The 17,011-nt window shown below is 41.1% G+C and overlaps 1 protein-coding gene across 1 annotated transcript in view; it reads right to left on the reverse strand.

Moving 5' to 3' along the window:
• Rnf24 (ring finger protein 24) overlaps positions 1-17,011 on the reverse strand; it is a 47,059-nt gene that overhangs the window by 9,330 nt on the left and 20,718 nt on the right. The window contains exon 2 of the mRNA XM_051144660.1: positions 63-212. Within this exon, the coding sequence (XP_051000617.1) occupies positions 63-205 (143 nt within the window). The 5' untranslated portion in view covers positions 206-212. The remainder of the gene's footprint in view (positions 1-62; positions 213-17,011) is intronic.

Below are 17,011 nucleotides of genomic sequence, written 5' to 3' on the forward strand. Positions count from 1 at the left end.
TTATGGTGGAAATGACTGTATCAAGTATTCTAAAATATCAGAAAACAATAAAAATTGATTACCTAATCAAGTAGCAACAGAAGAGTAAACTAAGAATGAAGACGAATACAGCAGTGCCAAAAACCACAATATATATGTTGAGAGGCAGATTCTGGAATCCAATATTAGGCATCCTGAAGTTGTAATGTGGGAAATCTGAGCTCATGGATGAACTGTGGGGAAAGAAGAGTAGAAAACAATTAGGTGTGGACAGGCATGGTAGTGCATGTTTGTTATCCCAGCAAGGGATGAGACAGGAGGATTGCTATGAGTTTGAGGTTAGCTAAAGCTACATAGCAAGACTGTAAAAAACAGACCAACCCCCGTCCCCAAAACAAACTCCTAACAATCCTTAGAACCAAGATAGCATTATATATTTATACACAAGAGGTAAAAGTTTTCTAATGCCTGACTTGAACTAAAATAAACTAAACTATTAATATTCTTATCTTTCCTTCATTCATCATATCAAATATTTACCAATTTTATTAGATTCAAAACAGAGCATTTCAACTTCTATTCATTCATAAGGCACTTAATGATGTATTTAGTCAGCACAAAAAAGCTTTGAAGTGCAAAAAGAAAAAAATTGTTAAAATTTCTCAGATTATTTAACTTAACTCACCCCTTAACGTAGCAGTATTCATCTCTTAACAGTGCTTATAATAGTAAATATGAAAAATAACTCATGTGGGCTGGCAAGCCTGGCAACATGAGGTCCGTGCTTAGAACCCATGTAGAGGGGAGAGAATGGACCCCCTCCCTTCTGTGGCACATGACAGACACAATAGCACTAACCCCCATACTTCTCAGAATGAGGGGATTAAGGAATTATATAGCATCAAATGTTACACTTCAGTAAAAGTTAAATAGAGCTGGGCCTGGTAACAGACATCTTTAATTCCTGTGCTCAGAGGCAGAGGTAAGTGCATTTCAGTGAACGCAAGGCCAGCTTGGTCTATACAGGAAGTTCTAGGCTAACTAGGATCTACAGTGAGTGTCTACAAAATGAAAAGTTCAATAGAATTATCATGTGCTCCAACAATTCCACCCCTAGCTATGTATCACAAGGATCTGAGAACAACTCAAAGCAATCTTGTGTATAAACACTCTTAGCAGCACTATTCATTGCTGCTCAAAGGTAGAATGGGCTGAATGCCTAATAAGATAAAAGGGTAAACAATTGTGGTTTGTCACCTACTCAGCCATAAAAAAGAGGGGGGCTAACTGCAGATCTCCTCTCCCTCTTATCCAAACCCAATTCCCCAGTCTCACCCCGAGATCTACAGCAGACTGCCTGCTGCCCACTGTCTCCAGCAGATCACATAGCTCTTCCCCTCTAGGCTTCCATCTCTCTACTCATCTCTTTATCCCAGTACCCAAGTACACCAGGCGTTCCCTGGGAAACCACACGCCAAGCCTGCCAGAGAAGCAAGGAGACCAATTGCTGATCTTCACTCTCCCTCCTCTTCTACAAATCCAATTCCCCAGTCTCATCCCCAGCTCTGCAGCAGACTACCTCTTGTGGCCTCTCCTCACTCTCACTCACTCCCCACTCACAGGAGACTAAGGAGATAATGGTGGAACACCTTGCTTTCTTCCCTTCTGTGGACCCTTTCCAACCACCCCCCAGGTCCATCCTCAATCTCAAGTGTCAGCTTCCAATACCCAGAAGAATTTCCCACAAGGCAACACACACCCCACACCTCCTAAGAACCAGACAGGGCAACAGAAAACCAGAAATAAAACATCTACCCAAAGACAAGACAGATGTTAGGACCTAAAATTACATTTGTCACAAACCCTGATGCCTAGACACCAGCATAGAAACAGTAACAACAATGACAGTATGTCTCCACTTCAGCCCAGCAACCTTACTACAGTAGGCCCCGAGAACTGCCAACATAGCTGAAGCACAGGAAAGGACTTGAAACAAGCCTTTATAAATCTTAAGAGGATCTTAAAGAGAAAATGAATAAAGTTTTCAAAGAAATTTATGAAAATACAAACAAAAAGTGGAAGGAAATGAATAAAACAATTCAAGACCTGAAAGTAAAAGTGGAATCAATGAAGAAAATCCAAACTGAGGATAATCTGTAAATGAAAAATTTAGAGCCAGGTGTGGTGGCGTACACCTTTAATCCCAGCACTCAGAAGGCAGAGGCAGGTGGATTGCTGTGAGTTCAAGGCCAGCCTGGTCTACAAAGTGAGTCCAGGACAGCCAAGGCTACACAGAGAAACCTTGTTTCAGAGAGAAAAAAAAAATTAGGAACCTGAACAGGAACCTCAGAGGCAAGCCCTACCAACAGAATAAAAGAGATGAAAGAGAATCTGAGGCACTGAAGATATGATAGAATGGATACTTTGGTTAAAGAAAATGTTAAATTTGTGACACTATGAAAAGACCAACTCTAAAGAGAACAGAAATAGAGGAAAGAGAAAAAACCCAAGTAAAAGGCACAGAAAATAGACCAGACTAGAAAAGAAATTCCCCTCAGAACAATAATCAAAACACTAAACATACAAAGAAAGAATATTTAAAACTGCAGGGGAAAAGACCAAGTAACACATAAAGGCAGACCTATTAGAATACACCTAACTTCCCAATGGAGACTTTAAAAGCCAAATGGAGAACAAAAAGATGTTCTACAAACTCTGGGACCATGGATGCCATCCCTGGCCACTATACCCAGCAAAACTTCCAATCACAATAGATGGTGACGCAGAGCACAGCGGAGATGATCCTCTCCAAGTGCCATGTGGCACGAGAAGGGCATAGCACTTTGGAGGTGACCCAGATACCCAGAAGCCCTGGGCGCCACTGATAAAATGACCAAGTTAATGGTGCAGAGATGGAAGCTAAAGAGAAGCAGAATAGCGTGTGCACAATGAAGTGAGGCTGAACTGGAGACTTGAGAGTAGTGAGGACCAGCCTGACGTGAGTAGCCAGCGATGCACAGTAGGGCTGCCCTGGGGGTGTGGGTGTGGGAGAGCCAGCCCCAAGGGTATGAGAGCAGGAGAGCTGGAAGGCTGGTCAACTCAGCTACCATCCAGGCCCAGATCCAGGCCTTGAGCTGGCCCACTTTAACATCTATCCCATCTATGAACTGCGGTGGCACATGAAGGGGCTGGTCCTGCAGAACCAAGGCTACAGGATCTCCATGACACAGGGCAACAACAGGATGAACATCATGCACAAAAGCTGTTTTGGCAAAAGGGCATACTGTGCGACACACCTCAGCTTCCATGGTGAGACTTTGTTTGCTTGTTTTCTTTTAGCAGGAGGTTACAAGGGCGGAGGGAGGATATAGAGGGATGAGGAGATGCATGGGATTGGGGTTCATGATGTGAAACTCAAAGAATCAATTAAAAGTTAAAAAAAAAAGATAGAAAAAGTAAGATATTCCATTATAAAAACCAAACTTAAGCAGTACCTACTTACAAATCCAATCTTACAGAAGGTACTAGAAGGAAAACTTCAACCCAAACACGTTAACCACACCCAAGAAAACACAGGAATAAATAACCCCAGACCAGCAAATCAAAGGTAGAGGCACACCATGACAACAAAATAACAGAAATCAATAAACACTGTTCATTAATACCTCTCAACATCAATGGCCTCAATTCCCCAGTTAGACGAGACAGACCAGTAGACTGAACTAGAAAGCAGGATCCATCCTTCTGCTGCATCCAAGAAGTGCACCTTAACATCAAGGATAGACATCGCCTCAGAGTAAAAGGATGGAAAAAGATATTTCAAGCAAATGGACCTAAGAAGCAAGTTGGTGTAGCCATTTTAATGTCTGCCAAAATAGACTTCAAACCAAAATAATCAGAAGAGATCGGAAAGGACACTACATACTCAAATGAAAAAACCCACCAAGATGATGTTGCAATTCTCAACGTCTATGCACCAAACATAAAGGCACCCAAGTTCATAAAAGAAACACTACTACAACTTAAATCACATCTCGGCCCTACCACAGCAATAGTGGGTGGCTTCAATACTCTATCCTTGCCAATTAACAGGTCATCCAGACAAAAACCAAACAGAAATGCCGGAGCTAAATGATGCCATAAACCGAGTGAGCCTAGATTTGATACCTATAGAACATCCCACCCAAACGCTGAAGAATGTACTCCCTTCTGAGCGACTTACAGAACTTTCTCCAAAAGTGACCACATACTTGGATACAAAGCAAGTCTCAATAGACACAAGAGAACTGAAATAATACCTTGCATCCTATATTGCCTCCATGGATTAAAGCTGGATAGCAACAATAGAAACAAGAGAAAGCTTACAAATTCATGGAAACTGAACAACACACTACTGAACGAAAAATGGTCAAGACAGAAACTTGAAAGAAATCAAAGACTTTTAAATACGTAACATACCCAAACTTAGGGAACACAATGAAGGTGGTTCTATAAGGCAAATTCAAAGTACTAGCTGCCTACATTACCCCCACCAAAAAACCAAAACAAAACAACAACAAACCCAGGATTTTTTCATACTAGTAACAACACACCTGAAAGTTCTAAAACTACAAGTTATACTCAGAAGGAGTAGATAGCAAGAATCAAACTGAGGCTGAATCAATAAAATAGAGACAACAATAGCAAAAACAACACAAAAAGTCAGTGAAACAGTGAGTGGTTACTTTGAGACCATCAATAAGATTGACAAACCCTTAGCCAAATTAACTAAAAGGCAGAGAAAGAAGATGCAAGTTAACAAAATCAGAGATGATAAGGGGATGTAACAGGCACCGAGGAAATCCAAAGAATTGTTAACACATCAAATCCTATACCCACCAAATTGGAAAATCTAAAAGAAATGGATAATTTCCTGATATATACATACAAACCTATAAACCTTAGTTATTACTTCTATTTAGAAGAAGTTAAGTCTTCCAATCAAACAACATATACCTAGGGCCAGATGGTTTTAGTGCAGAATTCTACCAGATTTTCAAAGTTAATGGCAGTACTTCTCAAGTTATTCCACCAAATGGAAAAGGAACTTTGCCTAATTTGTTTTATGAGACCGAAGTTACTCTGATGCACAACAAATAAAGAAAATTTCATACTCATTTGCCTTTTGAACATAGATGCAAAAAAATTCAGTATAAAATACTTGCCAACTGAATAAAAATACACATCAAAAGGAGCATCAACCATGATTAAGTTGGCTTTGTCTCAGTGGTGCAGGGATGATACAACATATGTAATTTGATAAATGCAATCCACCGTATAGACAAAGCTGAAAAATCACCTGATCATCTCATTAGATGCAGAAAAGGCCTTTGACAAAATCCAACATCCCACCATAACAAAAGTCCTGGAGAGATTAGGGATACAAAGAACATGCCTCAATATAATAAAAGCAATTTACAGCAAGCTCATAGCCAACATCAAATTAAGTAGAGAGAAACTGAAGGCAATTCCACTAAAATTAGGAACAAGATAAGGCTCTCTCCATACCTATTCAGTGTAGTACTTGAAGTCTTAGCTAGATAGTAAGACAAATGACGGAGACCAAGGGTATACATATTGGAAAGGAACTCGTCAAAGTATTTTTATTTGCAGATGATATGATATTATACATAAATGGCCCTAAAAACTCCACTGGGAAACTTCTAGATATGATAAACACTTTCAGCAAAGCAGCTGGATACAATATCAACTCAAAACAAACAACAGCCCTCCTATATACAAATGACAAATAGACTGAGAAAGAAATCAAGGAAACACCTTTCACAATAGCATCAAACAATATAAAATATCTTGGGAGTAACTCTAGCCAGGCAAGTGAAAGACTTGTATGATAAAACCTAAGACATTGATGAAAGAAACTGAAGAAAGAGCTCCCATGTTCACAGATCAGTAGGATTAACACAGTAAAAAATAGCCATCCGAGGGCTAGAGAGATGGCTCAGAGGTTAAGAGCACTGTCTGTTCTTCCAAAGGTCCTGAGTTCAATTCCCAGCAACTACATGGTGGCTCATAACCATCTATAATCAGATCTGGTGCCCTCTTCTGATGCGCAGGCATACATGGAGGCATAGTACTGGGTTAAAAAAAACAAAACAAAAAAGAATAGCCATCCTGTGAAGATACCTATAGATTCAATGCAATCCCCATCAAAATTCCATTTACAGGTCTTCAAAGGACAATTTTCAGTGTCATATGGAAACATACACACACAAGCAGAATAAGGTAAGACAATCCTGAATAATAAAAGAACTGCTGGAGATATCACCATCCCTGATCTTAAATTGTACTACAGATACAATAGCAATAAAAACAGCATGGTATTGGCACAAAAACAGACATGTTGATCAGTTAGATGGAACTGAAGACCTAGACACAAATCCTAACATCTACGGACACCCACTTTTAAAATAAAACAGATGGTGCTGGTCAAACTGGATGGCTGCTGTAGAAGAATCCAAATAGATCCATACTAATAACCCTGCACAAAACTCAACTCCAAATGGATCAGAGCTCAACATAAAACCAGATACACTGACCCTGACAGAAGAGAAAGTGAAGAGAACCCTTGAATGCATCGACACAGGAAAAGGCTTCCTGAACAGAGCACCCAGAGCACAGGCACTAAGAGCAACAGTAAGAGAAGCATGGCAGAGAACGCTATCATTTGAACTAGGCAGCCGTCTACAGAAAGGGAAAAGATTTTTACCAATTACAAACCCAATAGAGGGCTAATTCCAAGATATATAAGGAACTCAAAACAAGCAAAAACCAAACCAACCTAGACGTCAAGAAAACAAACCAATCAAAAAATGGGACACAGATCTAAATAGAGCAGTCTCAAAAGAGGAAACTCGGATGGCTGAGAATCACTCAAAGAAACGTTCAACATCCTCAGTCACCAGGAAAATGCAAATCAAAACTACTTTGAGATTTCATCTTAGACCTGTCAGAGCGGCTAAGATCAATAAAACAAATGACAGCTCGTGCTGGCAAGGGCATGGGATAAGGCAAACACTCACCCATGCTGGTGGGAGTGCAAACGTGAACAGGATTCAGTGCAGTGGTTCCTCAGGAAGATGGAAATCCATCTACCTCCAGATCTAGCTATTCCACATATGGGTCACCGCCCCAGAGGACACTCCATCCTTCCAACGACACCTGCTCAATGCTCACTGCAATAGCCCAACTGAAAACAACCTAGGCGTTCCACAACAGACACCCCACAACCTTTCATTTATACTGTCAATTTTAAGGGAAGAGAAAAAGACTGAAAATGAACTGAACAGTTCAACTTTAGAAGAAAAAAATCATATTAGCCAGAAGAGATAAGGAAAAAACCAAGCAGGTTGAGTCAACTAACCAAACAATTACAAAGAAATTAATGAAACCTTGAGTATTAATTTTCCAATTTAGATTAATAGATTTTATAAGCATTGAATTTAGGGGCTCACAGTTCCAGAGGGCTGGAGTCCATGACCATCATGGTGGGAAGCATGGCAGCAAGAAGGCAGGCATGGCGTTGGCACAGTAGCTGAGACATCTGATCCATAAGCAGGAAGCAGAAAGAACAGGGAATGTTTTGGGCTTTTGAATTCCAGGAAAGCCAAGGCTACATAGAGAGACCCTTTCTCACAACAAACAAACAAACCCTAACGACACATGCCCTTCAATAGGCCACACCTCCTAATCCTTCCCTAACAGTTTCACAAACTAGGGACTAAAGTGAGTCTTTTGGGGCTTCACATTCAGAACAAAGCACCTACTTTCTTCACCTCCTTGGTGCTGAACTGTAGGCAGCACCGATACATTCAGCCTTTTACGAGGGTGCTAAGGAGCCAAACTCAGGCCCATATGCTTGTGTGGCAAGTGCTGTACCTGATGAAGCCATTATCGGCTGTGAATTCCCCAGTCTGTGGGATTCTGTGATAGCAGCACCAACTGGACTAAGATCTATTTTTATATACAACACATGCTGTTCTTTCCATTTATCCTAGACTTATTCTATTCCTTTAGATAGATCTGGGTTTTAGAGTTTGTTTTGCTTTTAGTTTTTTGAAACCAGGTCTCACTAGGTAGCCCTGGCTAGCCCTTGCTATGTGGACCAGGTTTGCCTTGTGTCATGGAAATCCATCTATATCTGCTTCCCAAGTGCTGAGATTAAAGGTGCCACCATGTGCAAGTTTATACTTTTCCAAGTTTATGCACACACACGTATACACACAGAGACACACACACACAATTATATATAACCTTTTCTAAACTGGTTGCTTTTGCATGGAAGAAAGCAACTAGTTTTTCATAGCCACCTTGGAAAAATGTTAAAGACGGACACAGTTACTGCTGGTATCTAATAAGCTTTTGGTTTTGGTTTTTTTTGAAACAGGGTTTCTCTGTGTAGCCTTGGCTGTCATGGAGTCGAATTGTAGACCAGGCTGGCCTCAAACTCTCAGAGATCTGCCTGTCTCTGCCTCCTAGTGCTGGGATTAAAAGTGTGCACCACCACACACCTGAACGTTACCTAGCTCTGAGCAGAGAGGGCTTCGAGAGAAGCCAATTATAAAACACACATAAAAGCAACTGAACATAGGACTTAATGTGTGCTTTTTTACTTATGTGTCACTAAAAATAATTACAAAAACATGTCAACGAGTAGAACTTTTGCTCCTACTAGCTGATCCTCCTGACAGCAGTGTGATCACACACTCTTTTGTGCTCTAGCTTAACCACAGGCAGTCTCAGTACCTGATGAAAAGAGAAAACCAATGGAGCCCTTTATGTTGCCTCAGTAGGAACAAGTGCAGAAGACAGCATTCCTTCCCGCTGAGGCCTGGTGACGAGCCACAGCACTCACTACAATGACAGTGCCTTCCAGAAGGAAGTGGCAGCTCTGGGTTTGTCTGGACAACTGCTCAGTCTGTAGCCAACTCTCTATCACAACAAAGGCCAATAGGGCACATGCATTGCTACACAAGCTTGGCAGATTTCACTAGAGAAGGGTATAGGAGTTTACTTTTTGTGGTTTATTTTTATTTTTTGAGATAGGGTCTTCTCCAGGTTGTCTTGAACGTCAGGTCTTGCTGCTTCAGCTACCCAAGTGCTGGGATTACAGGCCTGTGGGGACCATGTACAGCTGGAACTGGCTTGGAATACAAAGCCTGGGGAATACTGAGAAACTGAAAGAACTGACAGTGCAAACTGCCTTTGTGAGAAAATAAAGAACACAGATGTGCTGGCTGGTTTTGTCAACATGACACACACTTAAACATATCTGGAAAGAGAGTCTTAATTGAGAAAATGCCTCCATAGCATTGGCCTGCAGGCAAGTATGTGGGGCATTTTCTAGAGAAATGACTGATGTGGGGGGGGCCCAGGCCACTGGGGACAGTGATACCCCTGGACAGGTGGTCTTGAGTTGTACAAGAAAGCAGGCTGAGCAAACTAGGAGAAGCACGCCAGAAAGCAGCACTCCTCCATGGCCTCTGTATCAGCTTCCTGCCTCGAAGGCCCTGCCTTGAGTTCCTGCCCTGACTTCCCTGGATGCTGGACTATCTTCTGTGAGAAGAAATCCTTTCCTCCCTATGTTGCTTGAGTCATGTATTTATCACAGCAACAGAAGCCCTAAGTAAGACAACAGGTAAGTGCATATATTCTTTTGTATCTTGAAATTAGTATGTTGTATGTTTCGAAACACAGCATTTTAAAGTAAAAACAACCACTGATGATGAATATTTGCTTACATCTCCATATCTTAGAGACAAGTAAAGGACTTAAAGAACACAGGGTTGGGCATCGCTGTGTATGAAGTAGCGGTTACATTTGTATGATGAAACATGTTTTTCATCAGCGAATGCCAAAAACCCAAGTTCCAGAAAGCACCTGTATAGCAGGGAAGAAATGCTTTCCTTTATTCTCATACCAAATTCACTCAGATTATATGCTAATACTACTTTCTCTCAGGAGAGTTGCCAAGGAAACAAGCGTGGGAATCTGAGGTCCAGCTCTGTGAATGTAGCGCCGTCAGAGGTGATGTTGTGCTGACAGGTGCGGAACTGGCACCTGAGCTGGTGGCCCTGGTGGCCCTGAGGCCACACTTCTTTCCAGATGTGCCAGTTCTCTCTTTGCACTCCAGGCTTTTACAATCTTCATGTTCTATCAGGAAGTAAGAGTTCAGTTTAAAAAAATCTTTTATGCCCCAAGTGCAAGCAGCTAAGCAACCCAACTGCTTGGTGTTTTGTAAGCACTTCTCTAGTGAACCTTATCTATATTGTTGAGTTGCTGAGGTCATTCTTATCTTTTGTTCTTCTGGTGAAGGAGCTGACTTACCAGCTTGGTAGGCCCGGCCTGAAATCCTAGTGCCTTGGAGTCTGGGTAGGACAGCTGTGAGACCCAAGCTGGCTTGGGCAATACAGTGAGACCTGGTCTCCAAAATGAAAAGTAAGAAAAGAACGAGGGAATATAGTTTAGTGGTAAAATGATGTGCAAGGCCCTAGGACCAATCTCCAATATTTAAAACCAACCAACCAAAAAAATGGATATCTGGGTGTTCTGTCTTCAAGGGGGGGAGGGGGAAAGCCCTGCCACAAACTCTTAATCTGCAGGGAAAGACTTTTCTCTGCAGCTCTGCTGTAGCTTCCCTCTGGTTGCATTCCTATCTCACTCTCACTATGAAGAGAATTAGAGGAACAAAAACCTACAGCTACTGCAATGCTATATCCTAGTGTTCTGTCTCTTCTCTACTTCAGTGTGGATCTCCCATTTTACCTGATTTATAAGCCACCTCATTATTTTGACTTTTTTTTTTTTTCCATCAAAGAATGTTATAGGGTGCTGGTGAGATCGCTCAGCGGGTAAGGTTGCTTGCTGCCAATCTGATGACCTGAGCTTGACCCCTGGAACCCACATGGTGAAAGACAGAAAACTACTCTTGTAAGTTGTCCTCTGACCTGCATACACACACAAATAAATAAGAAAGTGTAAAATAACAGTAACTGTAAAATAGGATGTTATAAAGTCTTATTGCCTTATTCGTACTTTACTTTAAAAAAAAAAAAAAATCTAAACAGAGCTGTCTGTGGTGGCCCAAGGCTTTAGTCCTAATACTCAGTAGTCAGTGACGGGTGGATATGAGTTCAGGCCAGCCAGGACTATACAGTAAGAGCCCGCTTTAAAAAAAAAAAAAAGTCTAGGGTTGGAGAGATGGCGGTAGCTGTTCTTCCAGAGAGCCCAGGTTTGTTTCCCAGCACCCACATGGCAGCTCACATGCTCTGTAGATGGTGATGCTGATCCTTCTGCTGTTGGGCCGCTTCTTTCTGATGCCACTGGCCCATCTGGGAGAGCACAGTCCTCCCCTTGGTCGGCACTATCCAGGCAATCAAGCCTTTAATTTGTGTGCCATAACTGGAGTTTGCATGTTTGCTATTGTGATGGCTCCTTTACTCTGCTGAATTCCAACGGTTAGTTGTTCTTTTTTTGTTGTTTTGCTTCTCAAGACAGCGTCTCTCTGCACAGCCATGGCTGTGCTGGACTCGCTCTGTACATTAGGCTGCTTTTGAACTCCACTTGCCTCTGTCTCCTGAGTGCTGGGACTAAAGGCATGCACCACCATACACAGCCCAGCTGAAGTCTCAGTTATTCTATTTCTCATTTTTATAAAGACCCACCTGCCCCATCTTTTTATAATGATGTCTCCATTTAAAAATTTTTAAGGATCTCATCAGAGCTTTATGAGACGTCACTGTGGTGACGATGAAGGATTCAAACTTGTCATCTACTTTCTGATGTCTCAGGCACACAGTGCATACACTATAATATTACAAAGAATCTATCAGCTGTTAATTATTGGGTTTTATTGGGTTCTATTTAATTCAGAGTTTTACAACTAGCTCGGTGAAAATTTTTTTGTTTGCTTAGTTTCTTTTTTTCCCCCAACAGGATGTCTCCATATAATCCCTGGCCTTAAAATTATAAACTTCCCACCTCAGCTTCTCAAGTGCATCATGGCTCTAAGTGCAGAATCTTTAAAAGTCCGTCCATCCGTCCGTCTGTCCATCTGTCCATCATCCATCCATCTTGAAATAGGTTCTCTCTATGTAGGCCTGGCTGGTCTGAACTCAGATATGTAGATGAGGGTAATCTCAAACTCACAGAGATCTGCTTCCCTCTGCCTACTGAGTGCTTGAATTAAACACATGTGCCACCACATCTCATCTAAGTACAGAATTCTTAAATTGTTAAAAATTGTTTAAAACAGGGCTGGAGAGATGGATCAGCAGTTAGGATCGCTGACTGCTTTTCTGAAGCAACTCACAACTATCTATAACTTTAGTTCCAGGGCATCTGATACCTTCATACAGACACATGCAGACAAAACACCAATGCATATAAAGAATAAATTAAAATTGTTAAAAACAATAATAACCACCACCACCACCACACTATAATGACGTTCAGACAGCACAGAACACAAATTGTAAAGGAGTGGACATGCTCTCAAGTTGAGCTTCAGTCAGTTACACAAGGCACTGAAAAGAAGTAGGCCTGTCTCAATCTGCAATAGACTCTAGGTATATTATCTGCTTAATTTTAGAAAAGGCTATTTTGTTCCCAAGAAAATGGACATCTTTCTCCAGGCAAAGGCAATCAAAATAACAACTATGTCAATAACAACCTAGCCCCTATTTACCTGGGGCTGCCACCATTTTAACATCTCTCAAATTCAATGGGACCAGTACTTGTCTTTCCAGAGCGGGATCTTAGTCTACAGTAAGGGTCATCAGCTCCTGGTTCTTATACAGGGGCAGGACACTAAACAAATGTAATTTTAAAAATTTTTTGTAAGACTGCCACATTAACAGTACAAAAGGTACTTTTTGTTGGTTTAATATAAATCTACATATTTAAAAACATCATCTAAGCTGGGCATGGTGGCACACGCTGTTATCCCTGCACTTGGGAGGCAGAGGCAGGCAGATCTCTGTGAGTTCGACGCCAGCCTGGTCTACAGAGTAAGTTCCAGAACAGCTAGAGCTGTTACACAGGGAAACCCTGTCTCGAAAAACTTAAAAAAAAAAAAAAAAGAAAGAAAGAAAGAAAGGAAGAAAAAGCTCCACGGGGCTTACCTGGTGACTAATCTGGGGGCATTTTCTCTATTGAGGTTCCTTCTTCCTAAAAGACTCTAGCCTGTATCGAGTTGACATTAAAAAGTAGCTAGCGTACAAGGTAAGGACTTTTGACCAGGTTTACAGTAGCAGGCATAGAATACCTTCGGAGGAGCAGGCCTCATAATAATCAATCAGAAAGCTGTTGGCTACCCTCATAACCACTAAGCTACTATTGTGCCAGTAAGCACATCTTGCCATGCAAATCAGTATTGTAAGTATGTAAGGTCCAGTGATAGATGAGACAGAAGAGGTTACACAGAGAGCGCCAGCCTAACGTGTAATCCACAAGTGACAATTAAGAGTAATCAGAGTGAGCATTGCGCATACTGTTTTACAGATTATGGCTGGAATTTGTATATGTAAGCTTTTAAGTCTTTATAATCACCATAGGTTGAATATTAGACTTTCCAATATGTAGATGAGGGGGAAAAGCCAGACTCCAAACAGTAAACTAACTGGCTTCCCACACTGATTCCCACCCCCGGACCCAAACCGCTTGCTTTCCCCTAGACTCTTCCGGCCCTGTGGACGGTGCTGAATGCAGAAGGAAGGCGAACAGCAGACTGATGCCCCACAGCTCATTCGCACTGTGCTCAGATAGCCACAGGAGGGGCCACATCACAGTTCTAATCATTCTGAATGAGGTGTATACTTAAAACTTTTCTAAGGCCAGGTGTGTAGTACAAACCTTTAATTCTGGCACTCAGGAAGAAGAGTCAGGCAGATAGATCTCTGTGAGCTGGAGGCTAGCCTGGTCTACATAATAAATTCTAGGACAGATGACAGAGCTATTTCAAGACCTGACTCAGAGGAAAACAAAAACAAAAACCATGTTTTCTTATAATATTATATTTACAGAAAAGCTATACAGAGTTCACTTAGCAACCCCTAATATTAAATAAAATCTCACATTAGATAAGGAAAGCAAGACTGGTTCAATCCTAGTAAATATGTGATAGACTTATTCAAACTTTACTGATTCTTCCACTGTTGTTTTCCCACTTTAGGATCTAATACAGGACTATATTTTGTATTTAGTTGTAGTTCTTTAGTTTCTTCCATATATGACAAAGAACTATGTCTTTTACATTAAAATTAATTAAGGTTCATTTTATTCTGAAAATCCCATGGTATTTCATAAAACTAATACTAACACTAGCCTTGAGAATTATTGGGCTTATGTAATAACTAAGAACATGTAAAATAAGAGCCAAAGTGGCTCTAAAGACAGAAAAAGGTCCCTTTAATTTTTAAAATTATTATGTGTATATTGGAGGCAACGATGCTGTGCTGGTGGGTGTGTGTCACGGTGTGCGTGTGGAGGTCAGAGGACAGCTTTGCAGAGAGCTAATTCTGTCTTTCTACCTTTACATGGCTCCCAGGGATTGAAGTCGGTTTGTCAGGCTGACACAGCAAGAGCTGCTTCTATCTAAGCTATATCACAGGTCCCCAGAGCCCTTCTCTACCTAAAGAGAACTGACTGTGACAGCCTGAACAGGTCAATTGCACTTAAGATACCTGTCAGTAAGACAAAACAATCAACGATTAGTCATAAGTTCCTGGAAAAATCACAGGTCACCAGATAGAAATCAATACAACTTTGTTTAATGGAACAGTCATGAAAGATTTAATTTGTTTTTAAATTAAAGGACTTGACTTTGCTCAGTCTCTAGACAAAGTAAATTAATTTTATTAATAACTAAATATGTACACAAAGATTATTAAAAGGCATTAGATTTTTCTCTTCATATGGGCTCCCTTTTCTTACTGGCAGCATTTAAATTGCTGAGCTAGGGCAGGAAAGATAGCTCAGAGGTTAAGAGCACTGTCTGTTTTCCAAAGGTCCTGAGTTCAATTCCCAGCAACCACATGGAGGCTCACAACCATCTATAATGAGATCTGGTGCCCTCTTCTGGCATACAGGCACACACGGAAGCAGAATACTATATAAATAATAAATAATTAATTAAAAAAAACAAATTGCTGAGCTAAGTGATTCTAGTTCAAACTCTGAACCCTAAAGAAAGTTTAGTCTTTAGATAACATTCCATGGTTTTATGTGCTTTAGGAGAGGTGGCGAGGTCATCTGTAACACTCCGCAGGCTCTCTTATTCTTGGGGCCCAGGGTTTAGAACATGCTAGGCATACATTCTGCCACTCATCTGTGATCCCAGCCCCACTGGTGGGTTCTCTCTTTCTAGAAAAGGTACTAAAACAGTGTAACCAGTGCTTGAGAAACTGATTAGCAGGTGAGGGTTGGTAAGAATGAGCTTCAGGGCAGGCAAGACTGAATCCAAGCAAGGGGCCACGAGAGGGCATGCCAACCTCCAGGCTCCAGTGTCTCTGCTCTACTAGGATGGTTGTCACAGGGAAGCCTCCATTTGCTATCCACAGGAGGAGGACAGCTGTACTGAGCCACAAACCCAGCCTAACTGTATGCTCAAGACAGTTTATGGCAGAGTATGGGGGCGGAGGGGTCAGGCAAGGGATGAAATGTGAGAGGCTGGTTCTGCTTTTGTATTTAAATCATCCTGAAAAGGTCATAATCATCATAATCACTCCAGAATGATGAACAATCTCTCTCTAAACAGCTTCTTACAGAGTCAAGTCTTAGAATGTCACTATCCTGGAAATGTTATTCTCTTTATAAACAAAAACATTTCCATGACTGGTATTAGAATTTTCATCACATGAAGCGCTATTATTTGGATTCTACAGGTGGATATATTAGAAAATTCTAGTTCCTTCTACTACAAGATTAGAACTGATGAAGCCTTAAAGTAAAGGTCCTCAGCAAGGTCACTGATTCTGGGTTGGATCAATTCCCTTCTTAACCTAGGAGTTACTGACCTCTGTAGAAAATTCACACAACTTATTTTATAAAAAGACTGGCTCATAAAGTGTTTTCAGATTATTCCTTTATAATAACCTAATTACAACAAAAGGAACAATTGCCATGTAGCTCTGACTAGTCTCAGATACAGGTCAAATTGTCACAAACTTGCTATTCTCCTTCCTTAGTCTCTCGGGTGCTGGGACTACAGGTGCTAGACACTACGTTTAAGAAAGGCGTTCTTTTTGTTTTAAGGTTTACTTTTATTAACTTTTAATTACACGTGTGTGCGTGCACAAAAGAAACAAAAAAAAAATTTTTTTAATTAAAAAAAGAAGGGGGGGCACTACTTACTGTTAACCACTGGGCCCTCTCTCCAGCCCTGGTAATGACATATTCTTAAGAAATATTTCACCAGGCGGTGGTAGCACACGCCTTTAATCCCAGCACTTGGGAGGCAGAGGCAAGTGGATCACTTTGAATTTGAGGCCAGCCTGGTCTAGAAAGCAAGTCCAGGACAGTCAAGGCTACACAGAGAAACCCTGTCTCGGGGAAGAAATAAATAAATAAATATTTCTATTAAGCTGGGAAATTTTTTTCCTCTAAAAGAATTATCTATTTAGAAAATCAGCAACAGGGATTAGAGAAAGATAATAATGAATAATGTCCTTGGTTTTCTCTTTTATGATTAAGAAGATAGTGGCATGGGGCTGGAGAGATGGCTTAGCAGTTAAGAGTACTGGCTGCCCTTCCAGAAGACCTGAGTTCAAATCCTAGCACCTACATGCAGCTCACAAGCATCTCTAACTCCAGGTCGAAGGGATCAAATACCCCTATTCTGGCCTCTGCAGGCATCAGGCACATATGTCCCACACAGATATATACAGGCAAACCCCAATGCACCCACACACATTATATGTAAATAAATAAAATGCTTAAAAGTAGTTTAACAAAAGAGATTGTGCAGAGAAGAGTGGTT

This window comes from Acomys russatus, chromosome 4, assembly GCF_903995435.1.
Source record: "Acomys russatus chromosome 4, mAcoRus1.1, whole genome shotgun sequence".
Classification (NCBI taxonomy): domain Eukaryota; kingdom Metazoa; phylum Chordata; class Mammalia; order Rodentia; family Muridae; genus Acomys; species Acomys russatus.